The sequence below is a fragment of the Schistocerca americana genome, chromosome 11, assembly GCF_021461395.2.
Source record: "Schistocerca americana isolate TAMUIC-IGC-003095 chromosome 11, iqSchAmer2.1, whole genome shotgun sequence".
Lineage (NCBI taxonomy): Eukaryota > Metazoa > Arthropoda > Insecta > Orthoptera > Acrididae > Schistocerca > Schistocerca americana.
The window spans coordinates 164064369-164085129 of NC_060129.1; the positions used below are offsets into that span (position 1 = coordinate 164064369).

Sequence of the window (20761 nt, forward strand, 5' to 3'; positions counted from 1 at the left end):
TACAATTCTTATTTAAGACTTGCATATTTTCAAAAAATAAATACTGTCATGGAACAATGTAGATAAGTAAATAAATTCGCAAAAAAAATTCTGTATCAAGCTGAAGTTAAATATGGTACAAGGGAATAATTTTCAGATACACAATGCGTTGCCAGAGGTGAAAGTCATGTAAATTGTCATTAAAAAATTCCTAGTACTAGTCGGAGACAGAATTTTGGGTTGAGCGATCTAGTGTGAGACAAAAGACGAAGCACAGTTCTGCAGTTATTTGCAAGATAAGAAGGGTAACGTAGACATCTTTTTGAAGCTTTGTAGGAATAAATGGGAAAGGCAAACATTCCTGTAAAGATATTGCAAGAGTATATTATGTTCCCTTCACTGCCCAGTGGTTGAAATATTTTTTTCATATGCAAGAAATTCTTGCAGTATTTTCGTTTTTATCATATGCTATGGGTAACAAAATGTTTTTGTGAAAATTTCGGAGACCAAGTTAACATGTTATCACAGGGTGGGTTGGAAGAAATAGAGCAAGAAATTCTTATTATCTTGTAGTAAATTACATTTTAATAGTAGTTACTTAATGTCAATTCATTAAATTAACTAGACAAACACAGACATGTAGAATAATTTAGAACAAGTGAGAAAAATACACTGGTTTTGCGTTAGCAGTAGGAGTTAATTTTGTGTTGTCAGCTGGATTCAATCATTATGACTGGTCACTGGCTTTAGTCCTGCCTACAGTCGAGACAGCCCTTTGGAAACAATATCCATGTAACTTACAACGAGGATTGCGCAAGGAGAGACCGTTCATTTCTCCTCCTTTCCAGATTTCTCTCAGCTGTTGAACAGAGCTCCTGTCCTGGGCGTATGATATCCGGATTCCACCACGACAGCACTCTGTTCCTGAGCAGAGGCAGCGTCGTTCCATTACAAATGAAGAAAACGAACTGCAGTGGTCCCTGCACCATCGTGGCTATGTGTACGTAGTACACAAACTGCGCTATGCCTTGTGCCTGGTGGAACCCAATTCTAATAATTATACCTATCCCGCTCAAAATAACACCCTTAACTGACATAAAAACATATTGTTTCTTAGAGGCAAATTTACCGTTACTAAAAATTTTGAGTTGCCGCATGGAGTTCCGAGCATGTAAGTACATGTATCCCACCGACCCAAGACAAACCAAATTGAAAGTTATCGATAGAGAAATCCCCGCAAGGAATATTATCCGACTGTGCATCAGGTAATATTTGCTCATCTTTTCGAAAGCAATAGTTGCTATGCATACCACACTCCACGGTATCAGTGCGTACAGCGCTTGACCACGGAATACCCTTCTGGCTTCAGCAGGTGGCAGGTCGTCAGGGAGCCTAAGATGACGGACACACGCGTACATTTGGTAGCAGAATAAGTTTAGCCAGATACATCTTAGAAGAGTGAGGGCACTATCAATGTGGACCATCGTAGATAGGTCGGGGACACCTGTCATACGATAAATGACCTCAGAACACAAGATCTGCGTTATACCCGTGATCTGAATGGACAAGAATATCTTTCCCGGGACATTACGTAACTGGGGCAGGTACATGTATACAACAGTGGTCAAAAAGCGGAAAATAATATTTAAGGCTATAAATGACATTTCTAAAGGTTTTAAGCTGTCGATTTTGAAATCTTTGTATTTCAAGGTGGCACTGTTCAAGCTGTCTTTGTACTTAAGAGCCCTTTCTGTTGGCCTCACATACCCTTTGTAGAACTCTCTTTCCCACGTTAAATTGTACGTCGTGAAGTGCGATCCGTTTGTGTAGAAACTGACGCCGCATAAATCGAAAGACTTATGGAAAGAAAAATCGCCACACATCAGCAACAGGACTGCTCTGGAAACAGAGCAGATGGCGTCTGTAGCGTTCGACTGCAGGCAGGACTGATCGCCAGGGCTGTCGAAATAGCAGCGAGCATCATGTACGGATTGTAGCATACTAAACGGGACGTCCTGACAAACGCCGAACGAGTTGGCTGTCATCCAGGCCAGCAGGCAGAGGTTGACGTTTATCCTCTGCGTGTAGGCCAGGTAGCTGGTGACGGGTACGTGGGGCGACCTCTGCACCACGTCGTCCCACAGCTGCACGCGGCACCGCTCGCGCAGGTTTTTGGTTTCCGGTGGCAGGTCTTCCAGCGGACACGTGGGGTGGTCGAGGGCGTTCGCCAACAGCTGCACGCAGTCAGTGTCCACGGAGACCATGGCGTTGCTTCTGTCCTCCCTGTGCCACTCCTCATCTGCAAAAGAATCAATGCGAGTTGAGTGGTGCTCACACACCAAATGTATGCAGAAGCAGATGTACGCATCTGATCCCAGAGGCTCCTCTGGATCACAAGACCAGGTGTATTTTAACTACATCATCGATGATAAATAATGTCAATAAAATTTTTTGTATTTGGAAAGATATATACCAGAGTTGAATCGAGAGAAGAGTACGCAATTCGTTTTCATCTACAGAGTATCCAGGAAGTCCCCCAAACCCTCTTGACTATCTACAGTAACTCTTCATCATTTCCTTGCGCCTTTTTCCCACGTCAACGCAGGGTCGGCGTTGTTACTATGGATTTGCCATTGTTAGTGTAGAGGGCATCCAGATCCCCTTCCTATCCCCACCACATAACCTCCCCCCCCCCCCCCCAAGAGCCCGCATCTCGTGGTCGTGCGGTAGCGTTCTCGCTTCCCACGCCCGGGTTCCCGGGTTCGATTCCCGGCGGGGTCAGGGATTTTCTCTGCCTCGTGATGGCTGGGTGTTGTGTGCTGTCCTTAGGTTAGTTAGGTTTAAGTAGTTCTAAGTTCTAGGGGACTGATGACCATAGATGTTAAGTCCCATAGTGCTCAGAGCCATTTGAACCATTTGAACCAGCCCCCCAAGATGGAATTAGTGTAGACCCAGCTGTCTGCGTCTAGTGAAAGCAATGGAATAGTGTGAACGTGTTCAGGTGTCTGTGAGTCGTGTAATGGAGACGGGACGTGGGGACCGCCCGGTATTCACCTAGTGGGATGTGGAAAACCGCCTAAAAACCACATCCAGGCTGGCTGGCACACCGACGCTCGTTGGTAATCCACCAGGCGGATTCGATCTGGGGCCGGCGCGCCTACCCTAGTCCAGGAAGCAGCGCATTTGTGCTCTCGGTTAACATGGTGGGTGACTTTGTGCAATCATTGAGGACATACATTCGTTTGCTTGGTATCCCTCCTTTGAAGCTGACGAAAAGCGTTGGTGTAATTACTATACTCTTTTGTTTCACTACAGCACCATTTCAGTTGTGAATTCGTGCTGAAACAGTTACACTGTAAAGGAGCGTTTAGTGGCGCGTGTATGGATGTACGAAGGTCCACAGAGAGGGCAAACAACGAAAAACATTATGAGAGTATTTGCCATGGTGCAAATCGTAAAGCAGCTCTGCTTGTTTGAGCGCAATAAGCTGGTTATGTATCGAAGGCTGGTAGCGTGCTGGACGTAAAAAATACAAATGAAAGCGTGTTTCCTCAACCGGCCGAGGAGTCTGGAATGAAATCCTTTCGCAAGAGTTGCTCACATTCAAACATTGTGGTCACCAACATATGACCACATTAAAAAATATTTGATAATGAAAGGATTTAGGCCGAAGTTAATGAATAAAGAATCTGACTGCTGCTTGGAGCGACTAGTTGCGACCTGCCGTGTCTCGCCCAAGAGTGTTAACAACAAGTATTATTTTTTATAGTCTCTAGCCGTATTTTGGAGTCTGAAGCGAAGCCTAATCTCAGGCTCTACTGTAGAGATTTTGGCGCAATTTCCACTAACAGAGAGACAGGTTCACGAAATAGGTTTTTGTATATCATCTGTAAATTTTTAGTGCAAACTTCCTGAGCTTTGATAAATTAAAGTCCTTGCCTGAGTGAAAACCATGCGATTACCATGGCACGTTTACCTGTCTACATGTGAACGCTAATCTCAGTAACTGCTGCAGGTGTGCGTGTGTGTGTGTTTGTGTGTCTGTGTGTGTGTGTGTGTGTGTGTGTGTGTGTGTGTGTGTCTGGAGCTTACAGTCGGTCAACAGCGAGATTATCAGCACCCTTACTCACATTAAAAGAAACAAATGTGGATAAAACTAAGAAAATGGTATCACACAGTGAGGAGGAAACCTTTAATGTGACGCTCATCCTCTCTCTGCCACCTCACTCGCGTTGACCACACAAGCACTCTGTCTCGCACCAGTTAAGGCAACGGATAAAGGGTGAAAGGTGCTATATCTGGGATTAAAACGGAAATAAAAGGACAAGTGAGCTAAAAAAAGAGACTCTAAGAAATCTGATTGGCTGACCACATACGAAAAAGATGGGTTAGCTGGGCACACAATTAATACGTTAAAATCATCTCCCTAAAATTTTCGGAAACATAGTGGACAAATTACAAAACCATAAGACTCTCATCACATTCGTTTGAACGTTAATTAAAACGGAGGGCAGATCTATCAGCAAATCAGTCGCTGCCCACTGGTCGGAGAATAAAACACAGTCTGATAAAATCTGGCACACTATGATCTGTATGCCACAAGTACTACACAATGGACTGAGTTCTCACCGGAGCAAGAAGCCACGTGTCACAGGGCTGTGGCCTGTGTGAAGGCGACTGGGGAGCCGCTCATCCTCCCACCGACCCAAAAGCAAGGAGACAGCAGGCAGGTGGATGGCACGCCGCGCTAACTCAGCAGCGCGGCACGCCTCCCTGCTTGCTAGACCTGCCCTTTCGTTTCCAGCAATATCCACATGCCCTGGCACTCAGCAGACTGACTTCTCCTTCCCCTGCCGTTGTAGTTGGAGGAGGACGTCCTGGATATTGTGCACTACTTTAGCTACTGGGTACAAACGTTGTAGAGAGTGAAGAACACTCAGCGAATCAGACAAGACAAGGAATTTAGCACTTTAAGCACATCTCGTCTGCTACAGTGCCTGCAAGGTCGCATGTCAATCTGCATCGAAGACAAAAAACTTGCAAGGCAGTCAGACATTGAGTATACAAACAGAGAAAACAATAGTGCAACCAACAGTGTCCCCCTGTTTCGACCCATCCATAAAGACAGTTATAATGGTTTGGTGACCATTAAAAAAGTCCTTTGGAGTGCTACATCTGCTATACTACACTAAATCTAAAGTTACTCTGGACCTCTACAGTAGTCAGGGTAGCAGACTGTTAAAACACTGCATTTGGGGTTGAACTTGTTCCACACCAAGTGACTACAGCACATGCCCTACCTAGTGTCCATATGTCCATGTTGCTCATGGAGAAATGGCATTCCAGAGGTGGAGGAGCAATGGTATGGTGTGCAGGTGAAGTTGGAGCTACAAGAAACTTACATGCCTGATTCACCATGAGGAGGTGTCGCTAGATGGTGAATGGCGGTTTCCCAACCTTAGCACAGAGACTGGGTATGGGGCTGGTTCTGTAAGCGCATCCTAATATTCTTATGCGTCAATAATCTTGAGGTAAAAAGATCTCGTTGACCTGTGCACTGTGCATCCATAGTCTAGCCACGAACACACAAGAGCCCTATAAAACTGGAGCAGACACACCCTGTCTCATCCCCTAGACCTTTGGTCAAGGCACTTTACAGTATTCAGTGCCTTCTGGGTTCTGGCTTTCAGGTCTCACAGGTGTGGCAACCACGAAAATTTGGAGTTCAAACTGAGGCCCAGAAAATTGATTGAGTCTTAAAAATGTCGACTTGTATCCCTCACATGCAAGTCAGGTAAATTAAAATTACTATGAGAATAATTAAAATTCTTATCTGCAGAAAACTGAAAACCTGTCTTTGCAGCCCACCTCCCTAACTTCCGCACTCTAAGTGCAACTGGTGGGTCGCCGTAGCACTTCTGGAGGAGGAACATGAAACAGCAAAATTGTCCACAGTTAAGAAGCACTGTACAAGGCTCCTTTCTGTATGTGTGATACTGTTTATCGCAAAAAAAAAGAGGTTAAAACTCAAAACATTGCTCTAGGAGCATCATTCCCTTGCACAAAACATTCCAACAGCGTGTTACGATATCAAGACCTAAAAAAGCGCTTAGACATGAGGGACCATATGAAGATGGTGAGATGACCATGAAAGCCCCATTCGTGGAGTTGCACGAGAATACTGTGCCTTCTGGTTTCTGGCTTTCAGGTCTCACACGTGTGGCAACCACGAAAATTTGGAGTTAAAACTGAAGCCCACAAACATAGTGTTGTACACCTTACCGATATCAGAGAATATGCCAAGACAGTGCTGTCTACATAGTAAGGCCTGCTGAATAGCCACCTCTAGTAGAGTCAGGTTGACAACAGTGGATCGAAACCTCCAGAATCCACACTGAGAGTGGTTAAGCAGTTGCCTGGTTTCTAACAGCCAGACCAAACGACGGTTAACTATTCGCTCGAGGGTCTTCCCTTCACAGCTTGTGAAGGCTGGCATCAGCAGTAGTCGCTGCAAAATGATCTGCCAGAGTTTGAGTGATGTTTCTGGGTGTAGTTTGGAGACACTTGTGTTTCAGCACTGGTGTTATTGGTAGACGACTGTGTTTGCCAGAAACCCTCATAATGGGTTCCAGTACTTTTGTAGAAGAAGTGGAATGGTTGACAAAGTCCAGAAACGCTTGGTACGCCGTTTTCTTGCTCTCCTTAATGATGTGTCAAGTATTGGCTCTCGTGACCTGAAAGGCTGTGAGATTGTGTGTTGCTGGGCTGTACTTAAATAGTTGAAGAGCTAACTGTACGCCTGTCCTGGATTGCTGAGCGACACACACCAGTCCAACAAGCAACAGGACCTTGGGATTAATAAGTCAGTGGTGTGATGGATCTATCGTGTGATGTGGTCCACCCATTCGTTGACACTGTTGCAGTCTTCAGACACAGCCAGATGGACGAAAAGCATCCAGTTAGCCCTACTGACCAACAATTTTCGTGGCTTCTGTGCAGGTAATGCTCCATCCAGTAGATGAATACAGACTGTGATGCGGTCACTGAGTGAAGATCATCAGTGACTGCCCACTGAACCTGGTCTGCGAAGCCTGGAGAGCAGAAAGAGAGGTCGCTGGCTCACAGTGACCCAGTGGCAGCACAGAAAGGAGTGGGAGTGCCTGTGTTGAGGATATGCAGCTCGTGAGACATCAGAAAGCTCTCCGAAACGCGACGGTGAGGACAAGTAGAGATTGATCTGCACAAGATATTTAGGACATTAAAGTCTCCAAGTAGGAAGAATGATTGGAAGGGCTCTTTCATAAGGTCTGTGACAGTCTCAGTGTGCAAATGGATAGGGTATAGTAAACCAAATTTAGTAAGTAGATAGCACACGAGTAGGCAGTTAATGTTATATGTGGCCCCCCGTGACAGGACGTTGTTGATTTTACAGCTTTGCAGTATTACGTGTTTTACAAAAGTAAAGTGAGCATAAAACGTCCAGCTGCACGAACTTGCAGCCAATTTGAAAGAGTAAGTAGCAGAAAGTTATCTAAGATTGAAAGTGAAATATATATGAATATAATATTAACTAAAATGGACAAGAAACTAGAAATGAATAGATTTAGATGAGAATGAATTCTCGGAGGTAGAGGAAAGTGAGTACACATTTACCGAAAGACGATACAAAAGAATGAGTGACAATCTTTCCAAACAAAATCCAGAATGTGAAGCAAAACCGAAAGAGCCACTGGTGATACTATGCTGGGACATGCTTTAATTAATCTCATGAAAGAATTTGAATTGCAGGAACCAGAAGAACTACCTGATGAAATCATAGAGGGATGAGAACTGTTAAAGATCGCTAGAGATATAGAGATCAAGAAACCTAAAAAGCCACCCAGTATACAACAGAAATAAGCAGGTAACATTTCCTGGAAGGACATAATGGTTGAACATAATTTATTGTGGGAAGAACAGGAGGTGAAAGACTCTAGAACTGTTAAACAAAACCATTATCCCCAGTAATGTTTATAATATTGAGTTGCAAGTATTTTTGGGTATAGGATCACAAATTAGTGCTGTATCAGAATCATTTTTTGAACATATTTCAAGTAAGCCAGGGTTAGTAATAATGTCTGTGAGTGGAGTGAAGATTGTAGGAGCTACTGGCAAGTCCAGTAAACCCATTTGGAAAAATGTACTGATTGAATTTAAATTGCAAGGACAGAAATTTGAACATGACATTTTATGGTACCTGAATTAAGTGCTGAGATGATTTCGGGTATTGATTGACTGGACAAAGAAAAAGTGTTTTTATATTGTCGTAATGGAATTGTTAAAATTAATAGGGAGCCTAATACATTAGAAATTAAATTTACAGAAGATGACACTGTACATGGCGCTAATGTAGAATCCATAATGCTAGAGATAGAATCTGAAAATGATGGTTTGTCCCACTTATATGAAATCTACCATGTGAAAAATTTAATACTGAATGAATAAAAAATTGACAATTTTAAGGAAATTGTTGATGCTATCCAAGAACTCTTGTGTGAACAGAAAGATGAACTATTTGCTGTTTTAAATAACAACAGGGAAGTATTCTCTGATAATCCAGGTGTTGTCACGAACTTTGAATACCATATCGATGCAGCTGAACATGAACCATTCTGTGTAAGACCCTATCCAGTGCCAATAGCTAAGAAAGAAGTGGTACAGGCCGAAATTCACAGAATGTTAGAATGGGGAGTGATTGAAAGAAGCAACAGTAAATATAATAGTCCACTTATTATAGTAGATAAGGAATACAGTGGCATGCAAGTTGTTATTCATGCATGAACACTGAACAAGATTGTCAGGAGAGAGGTAGACAGGCCAGAAAATGTGGGTGATCTGTTACAAAAATTCCATAATGTAATGTACTTAACTAGTCTTGACCTCACTGCGGGATATTGGCAAATAATCATTACACAAAGATTCCAAGAAACATACAGCATTCGTGTTTGCAGGGAAATGCTATCAGTATAAAGTTGTACCTTTTGGTTTAAATACTTCTGTTTCAGTTTTTATAAGAGCATTAGATACTGTGTTAGAAAAAGAACTTTGTGCCAGATTAACTGTTTGTATAGATGATTTGTTGATTGCTACTGAAAGTTGGGAAGAACATTGTGAACTATTGAACAAAACTCTCATTGCTCTTCAAGCAGGAGGAATGACTTTGAAATTGAAGAAATGTGAATTTGTAAAACAGGAGATTAAGTTTTTAGGACACATCGTAACTACAGATGGGATTGGCAAGGACCCAGAGAAGCTAAATGCAATTGAAAAGTGTTCTCCACCTAAGAACAGAAAACAACTGAAAGCATTTCTTGGTCTTTGTGGTTTTTATCGCAAATTTGCGAAGGGGTAAGCTTTTAATAGCCCATATTTGAACAGTTTGCTAAAGAAAAACAGTGCATATATTTGGACGTCAGAATGTCAGAAAGACTTCAGAGACTTGAAAACTGAGTTAATAAGAGAAACTATTTTACATCATCCTATTTTAAGTGAACCATTCCACATGATGACAGACAGTAGCACATAGGGGATTAGTATTGAAATCTTTCAAGAAAGCACAGAATCTGCGGAAGCAAAACATAGAACTATAGCTTTTGCTAGTAGAGATCTAACTAAATATGAGAAAAATAACACTATTTCAAAGAAAGAAGCTTTAACCATAATTTGGGGCTTAAAGAAATTTAGAAATTACTTATGGGGCACAAAACTATTATTCATACTGACCATAGGGCCTTAACTTTTTTGAAAGACTGTCGATTGTTTACTGGCAGGTTAAGTTAATGAGCTCTGTACTTACAACAGTTTGATTATGAAATTTTGTATATCAAAGGCAGTGAATGTCATGTGGCCGATGCTTCATCTCCATTGCCAGAGGATATGAATAACCTACTGAAAGAATGTAATAAAGGTGGTAAGTTTCACATGAGATGTATCAAAGACGTTCCAGGTAGAAAAAGAACTGAACAGATTTGTAAGAGTATGCGGTCTGGAAATCTGTTAAAACAAATTTCATTAACCCCAACTTCCCACAAATCAGTAAATTTTATAAGATATTTAATGGAATATTGTATAGGAGGAAGATGCAAGTACTCAGGAATGGAAAGTTTATTGGCCTATGCAGTTTGAAAATGAAGTTATTGATTATTTCCATTTTGCCTTAGGGCACTGTGGTCTAAAAAGTGTATTGAGAAATTAACTGATGTAATTGTGATTAATGTGGGTGCCACCGAGCAAATTGCTGACAGAATTAAATCTTGTGATGTGTGTCATAGGGCACAAGTTGCTAACCAGACCAACCAGGGTATATGCAAAACACAGTGCCAAAAGACATCTTGGAATTGTTATCAGTAGATTTGTATGGTCCTCTCCCTAAAACATAAGGAAGTAGGTCTTATATTGTGGTATTTTTAGGAGTTTTCTCTAAATTTATTAAGTTTTACCCTATCAGAAAAGCTACTGCAAAAGCAATCTTTAGTAAAATGAATGAATATTTTAACACCATTGGTAAACCCAGAGCAGTCCTATCTGATAATGGACCTCAGTTTATTTCTAAAATATGGAAAGAAGGTATGAGACAACATGGTATACAAGTGAAATATAGTTTTACCTACCACCCTGCAAGTAACCCTGTCGGAAGGTATGTGTGGGCATTCGGAAGATTAGGTAGAACCTATTGCCACCATAATCACAAGGCCTGGGGCAGATTTGTGACAGATTTTGAAAACGCCATGAGCACTCTCTACCATGAGACAATGGGGTTTACACCCAAATAAATTCTGTTGAACCATAAAAGCAAAAGAGTTATTGAAGAGATCTTGAAATTTCCACCTGTTTTAGGGATTAACTTGCATGAGCAAAAAGAACTAGTTGGGAGGAGAATGAAATGAAAGTGGCTGTTAGATCGAAAAGACATAATAAGTGCCTCAAAACAACTAAATTTAAACTTGGTGACTACGTTCTGGTGAAAGCACATGAAAAATCTAGTGAAATTAATGATGAAATTTCTAAATTTAAATACATTTACAATGGACCATTTGAAGTGCAAGGAGCTCCACATGCCAGTGCTTATTTTCTTCTATACCCTAGATCAAGAAAACCTTTGGGAGTTACAAACATTGTTAACCTAAAATAGTATGTCCACAGAAACAAATAATGAATGAAATCAAAACCCTCAGAGGGCACTGCACTCTATGCGATGCTAGGTGTCTGGCAAACACCAGGTACTCAAGTTATTGACAATACTATTTCCTTTTCTTTTCCTGTTGTCAATCTTCCTCTTCTAGCATTCAGAACTTCTACTATCATCTTTCCTTCTTCCCTATCAGAATAGATATCAGAATAAATAGATGTGTGTATGCTAAAGGGATGTGATAAATCCATGCAAAATACAGTAATTGTTTGTGGATATAGAAGTAAATAAGTAATACACGTGCACTAGAAAATGACTAAACATGTTGTAAGTAAAGTGGGTACTGTAATAAGAAGTAGAAGCACGCAATGCAAATGAATGACTAAAGTTCTTGGAAGAAAGGTGTTCAAGAATAAGTAAAAGTAGAGTTTCAATGGATACTCTAGTATGATTAATGTCTAAAAGTTTTTGTATAAAAATGGTGATGAAAAAGTTTGTAAAAAACAAGGGAAAAGTATCTACTATATGTGTATGAGTTAGAATTGAGATGTTCCTTTTTCTAAACCACAGGAGTTGACGGAATTCACTTGCAATAAAATATAAGATGATTTCCTGAGTTGATATGTGCAATGACCTAGAAGCATGTGAAAAAGCAATGACAAATGAATAGAAAAATCTCATTCTTGACTTAATCCTGCATATGACATTTAAATTCACAGGTTTATGATGTAGTCATTTGAAAAGAAATGTTTTTTGTTACCAGTGTCTAATATATGTGTTTAAGTTTCAGATTCTGTATAACATAAAAAGATATATTGAACCAAATGTGTAATATTTACTGGAGATGATGTAATAGGGACTGCAAGGATAAAATTTCTGCAGTATAAAATAAAATAAAATGCCAAAAATGTGTTGTCGGGCAACAAACCAAAATAGTAAAGAGAATACAATAGAGTTAATGACAGAGGACTGCCAATTGCAGCAGGCAATAACAAAGACTTGCCAACCAGGGCAAGAATACAGTTAAAATATTTCCTTTTTAAAGAAAATTTGTACGTGTTTCTGTGTACCTAAATGTTTACAGACATGGTTTGCCAAGTGCTATTGCAGGCAACAAAATAAGCTGAATTTTCTGGATTAATGTTGTGTATGTTTTAATTATGAGTTGCAAAAATGGACTGACTATTTCTATAGAAGTCAGTGAAAAACAATATTAAATCTGATGTAACTATAGGTATGTCTGTGCAATCAACCAAAAATGGACTGTCTGGTTGTAACATGAGGGCAGTGGAAATTAAAGCTAGGTTCTAAATAAATATATTAGAGTGTTTATGTGCTTCTCTAGAACAAAAGTTTTGAATTGCTATTAATTAAATGTGCAATGTAGGATGCTTTTGTGTTTGGTTAATGTATGTCTTAGTTTATGTATATTTGCTTTTCTACAGAATGCTATACTTGTTTTATAAATGTGTAGGTTGTTTTATGAACTGGTTGTCTGTTAATGGATAATATATGTATGAGATGAAGATGATTAAGGATGTCCTGTTTAACGATGGATTTTTTTTTGTCTGTTTATAATAATGTTAAAATGACTTTCTCTGTAGTAAAGAAAATATTTGGACAGTCTGTGTATGAGATGATAATGGGTAATGATGTCCTGTTTTACGATAAACCTGTTATTCATAAAGTAAATGATATATATGCTTCTTTTTGAACAATCTTTTGGAAGAAATGTATGATTCTTCTTAGTGTATTTACTGTATGTATGTAACATGTTTTCTCTTACCCAACGAAAGTTGGATGGAATAATTTTTTTTTAGCCAGTACTACTTGAGTGTTATAGATGTTTGGGAAAGCTCACTGAACCATGGGGCATGTGTAACACCATAGTAAGATCTTATGTATTGTTGTTCTTCTGATTATTATGCTTTACATAAAGTGTATTTTCTTTAGTATGTGCTCTTGATATGTTGTACTATGTTTTCTCTTCATTGACTAATAGCTTTGGTTGTATTTGGAAATGGATGATTTTGGTTAAGTAATTTTGTATTGATTTGTTAATACAGGTAAATGCAATGTTTACTTAAAAATGTTTACTTTGTAATGGTACTTTGACTACCGCGCCTCCGCCAATACAAAGATATAATTTACGATCGCGCACGCAGAAGAGCGCTGCGCCAGCGACCGATTTTTATAAATAATTTTGTTCAGTTTATTTTTTTTTTACTTTTGCGTAGGTTTTTGTTTTTAACAACTAATTGATTAGACTCTCTCTCTTGTCTTCATACTAAAGACGTGTATTTTTCGGCGATGTGTTGAATGTGCTTTTGGGTGGAAATTAAAATTACATTACAAAGCGAGGTTGTTTCAATAGTGACTCGAGGTGGTTATCATCAAATATGTAAATTGATCATGACAGCGACAACGTGAAGAAGTTTTCAACAGACGGAGAAAAGTGAAAGACGGGTCGTCCTACAAGAGAAATTAGGAGGACAGCCATGAAGACTACATTGTAATTAATACTGCGTACCTAACAAGATTATAGGATAAATTTCAATTAGTTTCTGATGCTATTTCCGTACAGTCGCTTTTTGTAGTGTTGCCAACCCGGTCTGCCATGCACGGTCAAATTACAGCATGATCTCAATCAATAATACGAAGTCCACCTTATCTGTAACTGAAACCACCAAAATTCCAAACCCAATCAGATTTTCTATTTTATATTTTTCACGGCAGAACCCCGAGGAGAACAGTACACTACAACTTGATACTTGTAACTGCTGATCCAAATTTAGCTCTCTTGGTTCATGTTATGGTAAAATATGGAGTGGTTCCCCTCTAAACAGAAGTTATTTAGCACGTACAAAATGTGATTTGTGTGAGTGAAATCTTTTCATGAGAGTCAGTTGGAGGCTAGCTACTGTACAGTTGGCAGCTAGTGGTTGGGAAGTTAACTGTGCAGGTGTCGAGTTACGCTTTTAGTGCTTGGATTTGTTATGCCAAAGCCTTGGGTGGATGAATGGATTTAATATGATGCTCTGTGGCCTGTAAGTATTATATAACATGATGACCTCCATGAAGAAATAACAGAGTATTCGATTCGAATGGCAAGTCCCTCTGCCATCATATACTCGCCACCAATATTGCACAATCACATTAACAGAGAGGAGGAATTATGAAGTGATGGATCAGCACAATTAGTATGTGCAAATACAAGTTAACTCATACCAAAATTTATGTGCATAACTTGATTCTGTTCCTCACCTAAATATCTCTCAGGATCCTCTCTGCTTGAACAATGATTTCTGAGTGTCCAGATTGTTAGAAATGATTATAAAAAAAAGAAAGACGATTAACTGGTTAAATTTGTTCAAAATTGAGTGAAATAGGTTATCTAAAAGTAATGTAGATTTTGGTAAAGTTGAAGAGGATGTAAGTGTAGCTTTGTGAAAACCTCCCAGTAATTGAACTTCTTCACTCTAAAGTTTTGTGATCTCTTAAATTACTTGCTTAACTTCTGGTTTCAAATGTAGACAACTGAGATGATAACAGACAACAAGCCATTTTGTGGTCACTTTAAAGTTAATGTTCTTAATGAATGGTTTGAAAACCAGTACCTAGTAAAAATATTCACTGTAAAATCAGTTATAAAAATGCATAAAAGGTGAATCAATATTTCAGAAAGAGAATTCCAAAAGTTGGCATTCTTTAAATTATTCATGAAAGTGGGATAGTTTGTTTTATTGTAGTAGTAAAGATTAGGGGATTCCCCATTGAAAGTTGCGCAAAATGCACAAAGTTACATGATAGTAGTAAGTTCTAACGGCTTTTGAAATTTATGTTGAGTTTTGTGCACATTGTGTGTTAAAAGGTCCAATTTCAGTTTATGAGCACCCATTTACTGTTTTATTCTGACTGAAGGTAAGGTTACTATGAATGCCATTATCCATGAAAACAGTTACTTTTTTGCTTTTAAAGAATAGAGTGAATCTTAATGCAAGTGAAATTTAATTGAATTCGTGCTGTGTTGAAAATATCACAAAATGAAACTAGACCTGTGTCGAATCTCCAGTTAGTGTAGGCTTGCAATTGTTGTGCTGATTAAGTTACTCAGGTTTGACAAAGTATTTAAAATTGATGACTGTACCAATGTCTTTTGTGTTTCAGAGGCCAATCATGTTTTACAATAACTGCTAGTATCCACTTTACCACTTTTTTGCTTGTGATTGGTTTCACTGCATTTTCGTAGGAAACAAGTATAGACTGAGTTTTTCCACTAAAACTGGCTACTTTTTCTTTAAAAGAAATGTTTCGCATTTCTATGCCTAATTAGTCTGGCGACCGTATTCTATTTCATTTGAGTACGTTTGAGTAATTAAAACTTTATCTAAATTGGATCTGACACTTTCTGTGTTTTTATGTATCTTTCATTTCACGTCCAATAAGCAAAAAATGGTTCAAATGGTTCAAAAAATGGTTCAAATGGCTCTGAGCACTATGGGACTTAACTGCTGTGGTCATCAGTCCCCTAGAACGTAGAACTACTGAAACTTAACTAACCTAAGGACAACACACACATCCATGCCCGAGGCAGGATTCGAACCTGCGACCGTAGCAGTCCCGCGGTTCCGGACTGAGCGCCTAGAACCGCTAGACCACCGCAGCCGGCTCCAATAAGCAAAATGCTCTAGACATTTCATGGTTAAATTTTGCAAAAATTCTCACATTATACTGCATCTACATACCAAAATTGGCTATAAATATTATATCTATATACTAAATGGTGCAGTATAGTGTTACACATGACTTTTCCCATGCCAGGACAATTTGTTCAATTGTGGCACAGTGCATAGTAAACCAAATTTGGTAAATACACTCCTGGAAATTGAAATAAGAACACCATGAATTCATTGTCCCAGGAAGGGGAAACTTTATTGATACATTCCTGGGGTCAGATACATCACATGATCACACTGACAGAACCACAGGCACATAGACACAGGCAACAGAGCATGCAAAATGTCGGCACTAGTACAGTGTATATCCACCTTTCGCAGCAATCCAGGCTGCTATTCTCCCATGGAGACGATCGTAGAGATGCTGGATGTAGTCCTGTGGAACGGCTTGCCATGCCATTTCCACCTGGCGCCTCAGTTGGACCAGCGTTCGTGCTGGACGTGCAGACCGCGTGAGACGACGCTTCATCCAGTCCCAAACATGCTCAATGGGGGACAGATCCGGAGATCTTGCTGGCCAGGGTAGTTGACTTACACCTTCTAGAGCACGTTGGGTGGCACCGGATACATGCGGACGTGCATTGTCCTGTTGGAACAGCAAGTTCCCTTGTCGGTCTAGGAATGATAGAACGATGGGTTCGATGACGGTTTGGATGTACCGTGCACTATTCAGTGTCCCCTCGACGATCACCAGTGGTGTACGGCCAGTGTAGGAGATCGCTCCCCACACCATGATGCCAGGTGTTGGCCCTGTGTGCCTCGGTCGTATGCAGTCCTGATTGTGGCGCTCACCTGCACGGCGCCAAACACGCATACGACCATCATTGGCACCAAGGCAGAAGCGACTCTCATCGCTGAAGACGACACGTCTCCATTCGTCCCTCCATTCACTCCTGTCGCGACACCACTGGAGGCGGGCTGCACGATGTTGGGGCGTGAGCGGAAGACGGCCTAACGGTGTGCGGGACCGTAGCCCAGCTTCATGGAGACGGTTGCGAATGGTCCTCGCCGATACCCCAGGAGCAACAGCGTCCCTAATTTGCTGGGAAGTGGCGGTGCGGTCCCCTATGGCACTGCGTAGGATCCTACGGTCTTGGCGTGCATCCGTGCATCGCTGCGGTCCGGTCCCAGGTCGACGGGCACGTGCACCTTCCACCGACCACTGGCGACAACATCGATGTACTGTGGAGACCTCACGCCCCACGTGTTGAGCAATTCGGCGGTACGTCCACCTGGCCTCCCGCATGCCCACTATACGCCCTCGCTCAAAGTCCGTCAACTGCACATACGGTTCACGTCCACGCTGTCGCGGCGTGCTGCCAGTGTTAAAGACTGCGATGGAGCTCCGTATGCCACGGCAAACTGGCTGACACTGACGGCGGCGGTGCACAAATGCTGCGCAGCTAGCGCCATTCGACGGCCAACACCGCGGTTCCTGGTGTGTCCGCTGTGCCATGCGTGTGATCATTGCTTGTACAGCCCTCTCGCAGTGTCCGGAGCAAGTATGGTGGGTCTGACACACCGGTGTCAATGTGTTCTTTTTTCCATTTCCAGGAGTGTAGATACCACATGTGTAGGCTGTTAGTGTCATACCCTCCCACATGTGCACCAAAGTTAACGTAGGCTGCAAATACCTTGCTAAAGAAATAGGTTTCAACCTCCTGAATCTACTCTGTAAACTTGGCCAATTTTTAATCAGTTATGGTATATGGGGGTCAGATCAGGGACTGAGGGGAACGAACAGGATTGGGTTGATTTTGGGGGAAGAGACCAAACCGCAAGGTCATCGGTGTCATCAGATTAGGGAAGGATGAGGAAGGACGTCGGCCGTGCCCTTTCAAAGGAACCATCCCGGCATTTGCCTGAAGCGATTCAGGGAAATCATGGAAAACGTAAATCAGGATGGGCGGACACGGGATGGAACCGTTGTCCTCCTAAATATGGTAGATGGAATTAGCATTATTTTCACAGTTTGGCCATATCGATTCAAGTGTCCATTGGAGGCGCCCATGATAGCGATAAATAAATCACTCCTTATTCTAAATAAATCTATCCCTATAGCTGAGTACGCTTCTGGACGAACATCGTAACTTTGAACTACAAATAGAGAAAACTGGCAGAAAAGGTATAAATGTGATGAATAAAGTTATAACCGTAGCTAACAGGCAACAACAATCAGAGTTTACCATCAATCTATATTAGCATCAATTACAGGATATCGTGTGAGACTTTGGGCTCATAGGTTGGAGCTAGTTGAGACAGCTGCATTAGTGAGGAGAGTTCAGTCAGGAGTGCTGCCAAAATTAATGGGTGTCTATTGAACTGCCCCATATGATGCTTTGTCAGTAATTCTAGGAATATGCTCACTATAGTTGGAAAATAAAAAAAACTGGTCTTTTACTGGCTACAGAAAGGCAATCAAATGAAAGTATGAAGGATTCCTGGAACTGAGGCCAATCCTAAAAAGTAATAAATAAAAGATTACATATTACAACTGTGGCAAAACGAGTGGGAGGGAGTAAAAACGTGGTTTCTTAACCCGTTGAGTGGACTGATTCATTAGCTGACTGTTATGGCCCTTATGCTAAGTATCTATACAAAATTAGAAGATAGATACATGATAGCTGTTCCTGGGACAGTGCAGGGACACCAGAACACACATTGTGGGAGTGCATTATCTGTGAAGATAAATAATAACCAAATAATAGTAAATAATAAATAATAAATCACTACTCAGTTCAGTTCAAGTCCTTGATTATCCAGTTAATGAAACCTCTCATGGCTTGGCACCTGTCTGCTAATGCAATCCACCTACTATGCCAAGAACACTGTAGTGTTATAATAACGTTGATTTTCGGAAGGGAAACTCATTTATAGCTGTGTTTGTAGATTGTACACACATGTGAGTCTTGTTCTGCTGTCCGTCAATATCATAGGTTACCACATGCCTATCCTAAAATCCATGATGCTGTGTGGTGCTCTGAATAATTTAGCATAACTAATAGGTGGAAGCACTGAGTACTAATGAACAGTTAATTAATTCATTCCATGTGAGGATGAACCTGAATTACATAATTATCTATGCTTTTTTGTTTAACGTTACCCACTCATCTATGGTTTAATAAATCTTGTGTGAAATTCCTTAGAAATCTACTCCTACAGCTATCAGTATCAAGATTTTACTTTAAATACTGATCCTAATTGCTATGCGTTGTTTGAAAAGAATATTACTTCAGCTGGTATTGGCCAGTGGCGACCAAAGGCACTCAGTTTGATTACACTTATCTACAAGAAGTCAGTGGGTAAATTGTTTCCCATTGCCACTTTTAAATCCATTGAGCATTAATCTCATTAATGGTGTCCCATTACAATGCTAGTGAACTTGCATTTGAACCACCACAACTAGCCTGTTGGATATAACTGATGATACTCGAAAATCTCTTATTGTCATAGTTCATAAACCGAGTCATTCAGTTCAATGGTTACGTTTTATTTGATAAACCTTGGTACAACGTTTTGGCAGGCACTCAGGTCTGTCTCCAGTAAATCCTTACATTTTATTTAATTGACACTGCCAGAATCTTTTGATAGACAGTTGGATCCTGTCAAGAAATCTCATTTCCGGTAAAGTGAAAGTAATAGTTATGTCTTATTTTGTGTCCCTGTCAGGATAGCACTTTTGATATGATTTCATATACACTAGTTAGGTGGTAATATTGGCTTATACATATTTTGTAGGTATATTATATCAATATTAATATTGATGATTACTCATGTTTATCACTGTCCTAGAGGTACTATGCAGGTGCTGCATTAGCAGAATGTCACAGCAAAGTTTGCAGCTAGTCATGTATGAATTGGCATACCTACATCCGACTGCACTTCCTCCTTAGGCCAGTGATCAGTTAGTTATACATGCAACCCTTGTCTGGTACTAAGTTTCTAACGGTCAGAACGACCATAACACCTCTTTCATCATGAACATATCATACTGTACAATCCAGTACTTTCCTTGTGCAGAATGCAGTAACACTGACCTTTTAAAATGATTTTTTTCAACCAACACTACTGTTTTTACACATCATTCATACAAAGTTTTCTCAGTATTATTAGGATTCACAGAATCAACATTTATAAGAAAATTATTAACAATTTATATTCCATAATTAACTATTCAATTTTAAATAAAAATATTAATCATTAATGAAAAATAGAAAATTATAAGAAATATTATACTTAGATCATATACGAAACGTTAAAATAACTGCAGCATTTACAATATTAACACTTTCACTGCCTCAGACGTGCTGGGTGTAATGTGGATACTGCTGGCCAAATTATTATACCTGTGCTGTCATGAAATACTTATCATCCGATCTTTGGAAAAGTATTGCGTGAAGAAGTTTCGTCTTTGCACATACTACTGTCTGACATCTTATCTCCATAAGGTACAGAATTTCATTTCCTTCTTGTCATATTTCACTACGTCAAATTAAGTAAAACATTTCACGAAATATGGAAGAGTTTCCATAACTAATAACACATTGCATTAACCGTGTGTATGTTTAATTTCACTTCATTCGTTGCATTATAGGAAATATAGATAAAATATGGAAATTTGATTTCAAACTTAGAACAGATCATTATCTCATTCCGTCCTCCAGTTATTGATTTTTATATCTGTTGGACACTTCCGTGAAATGCGTTCATTTCCGTCCCTGTGCATCATAGTGATGTGATCGTAATCAACATAATATTTCATAAACCGTTCGAGATAGTGAAACAAGGTTTACGCAAATGACAGCACTCAAAGACGTACATTGTTTGTATGATGAACAATCGAAACTTTTCTGTTAATCGAGATGAAGTAGCTGCTATG

General features: G+C 40.2%; 1 protein-coding gene across 1 annotated transcript in view; it reads right to left on the bottom strand.

Moving 5' to 3' along the window:
- Positions 1-560: 560 nt before the first annotated feature.
- The window catches only part of LOC124553467, a 94088-nt gene continuing 73887 nt past the window's right edge, over positions 561-20761 (bottom strand). Inside the window, exon 7 of the mRNA XM_047127325.1 lies at positions 561-2278. Coding sequence (XP_046983281.1) covers positions 777-2278 — 1502 coding nt within the window. The 3' untranslated portion in view covers positions 561-776. The remainder of the gene's footprint in view (positions 2279-20761) is intronic.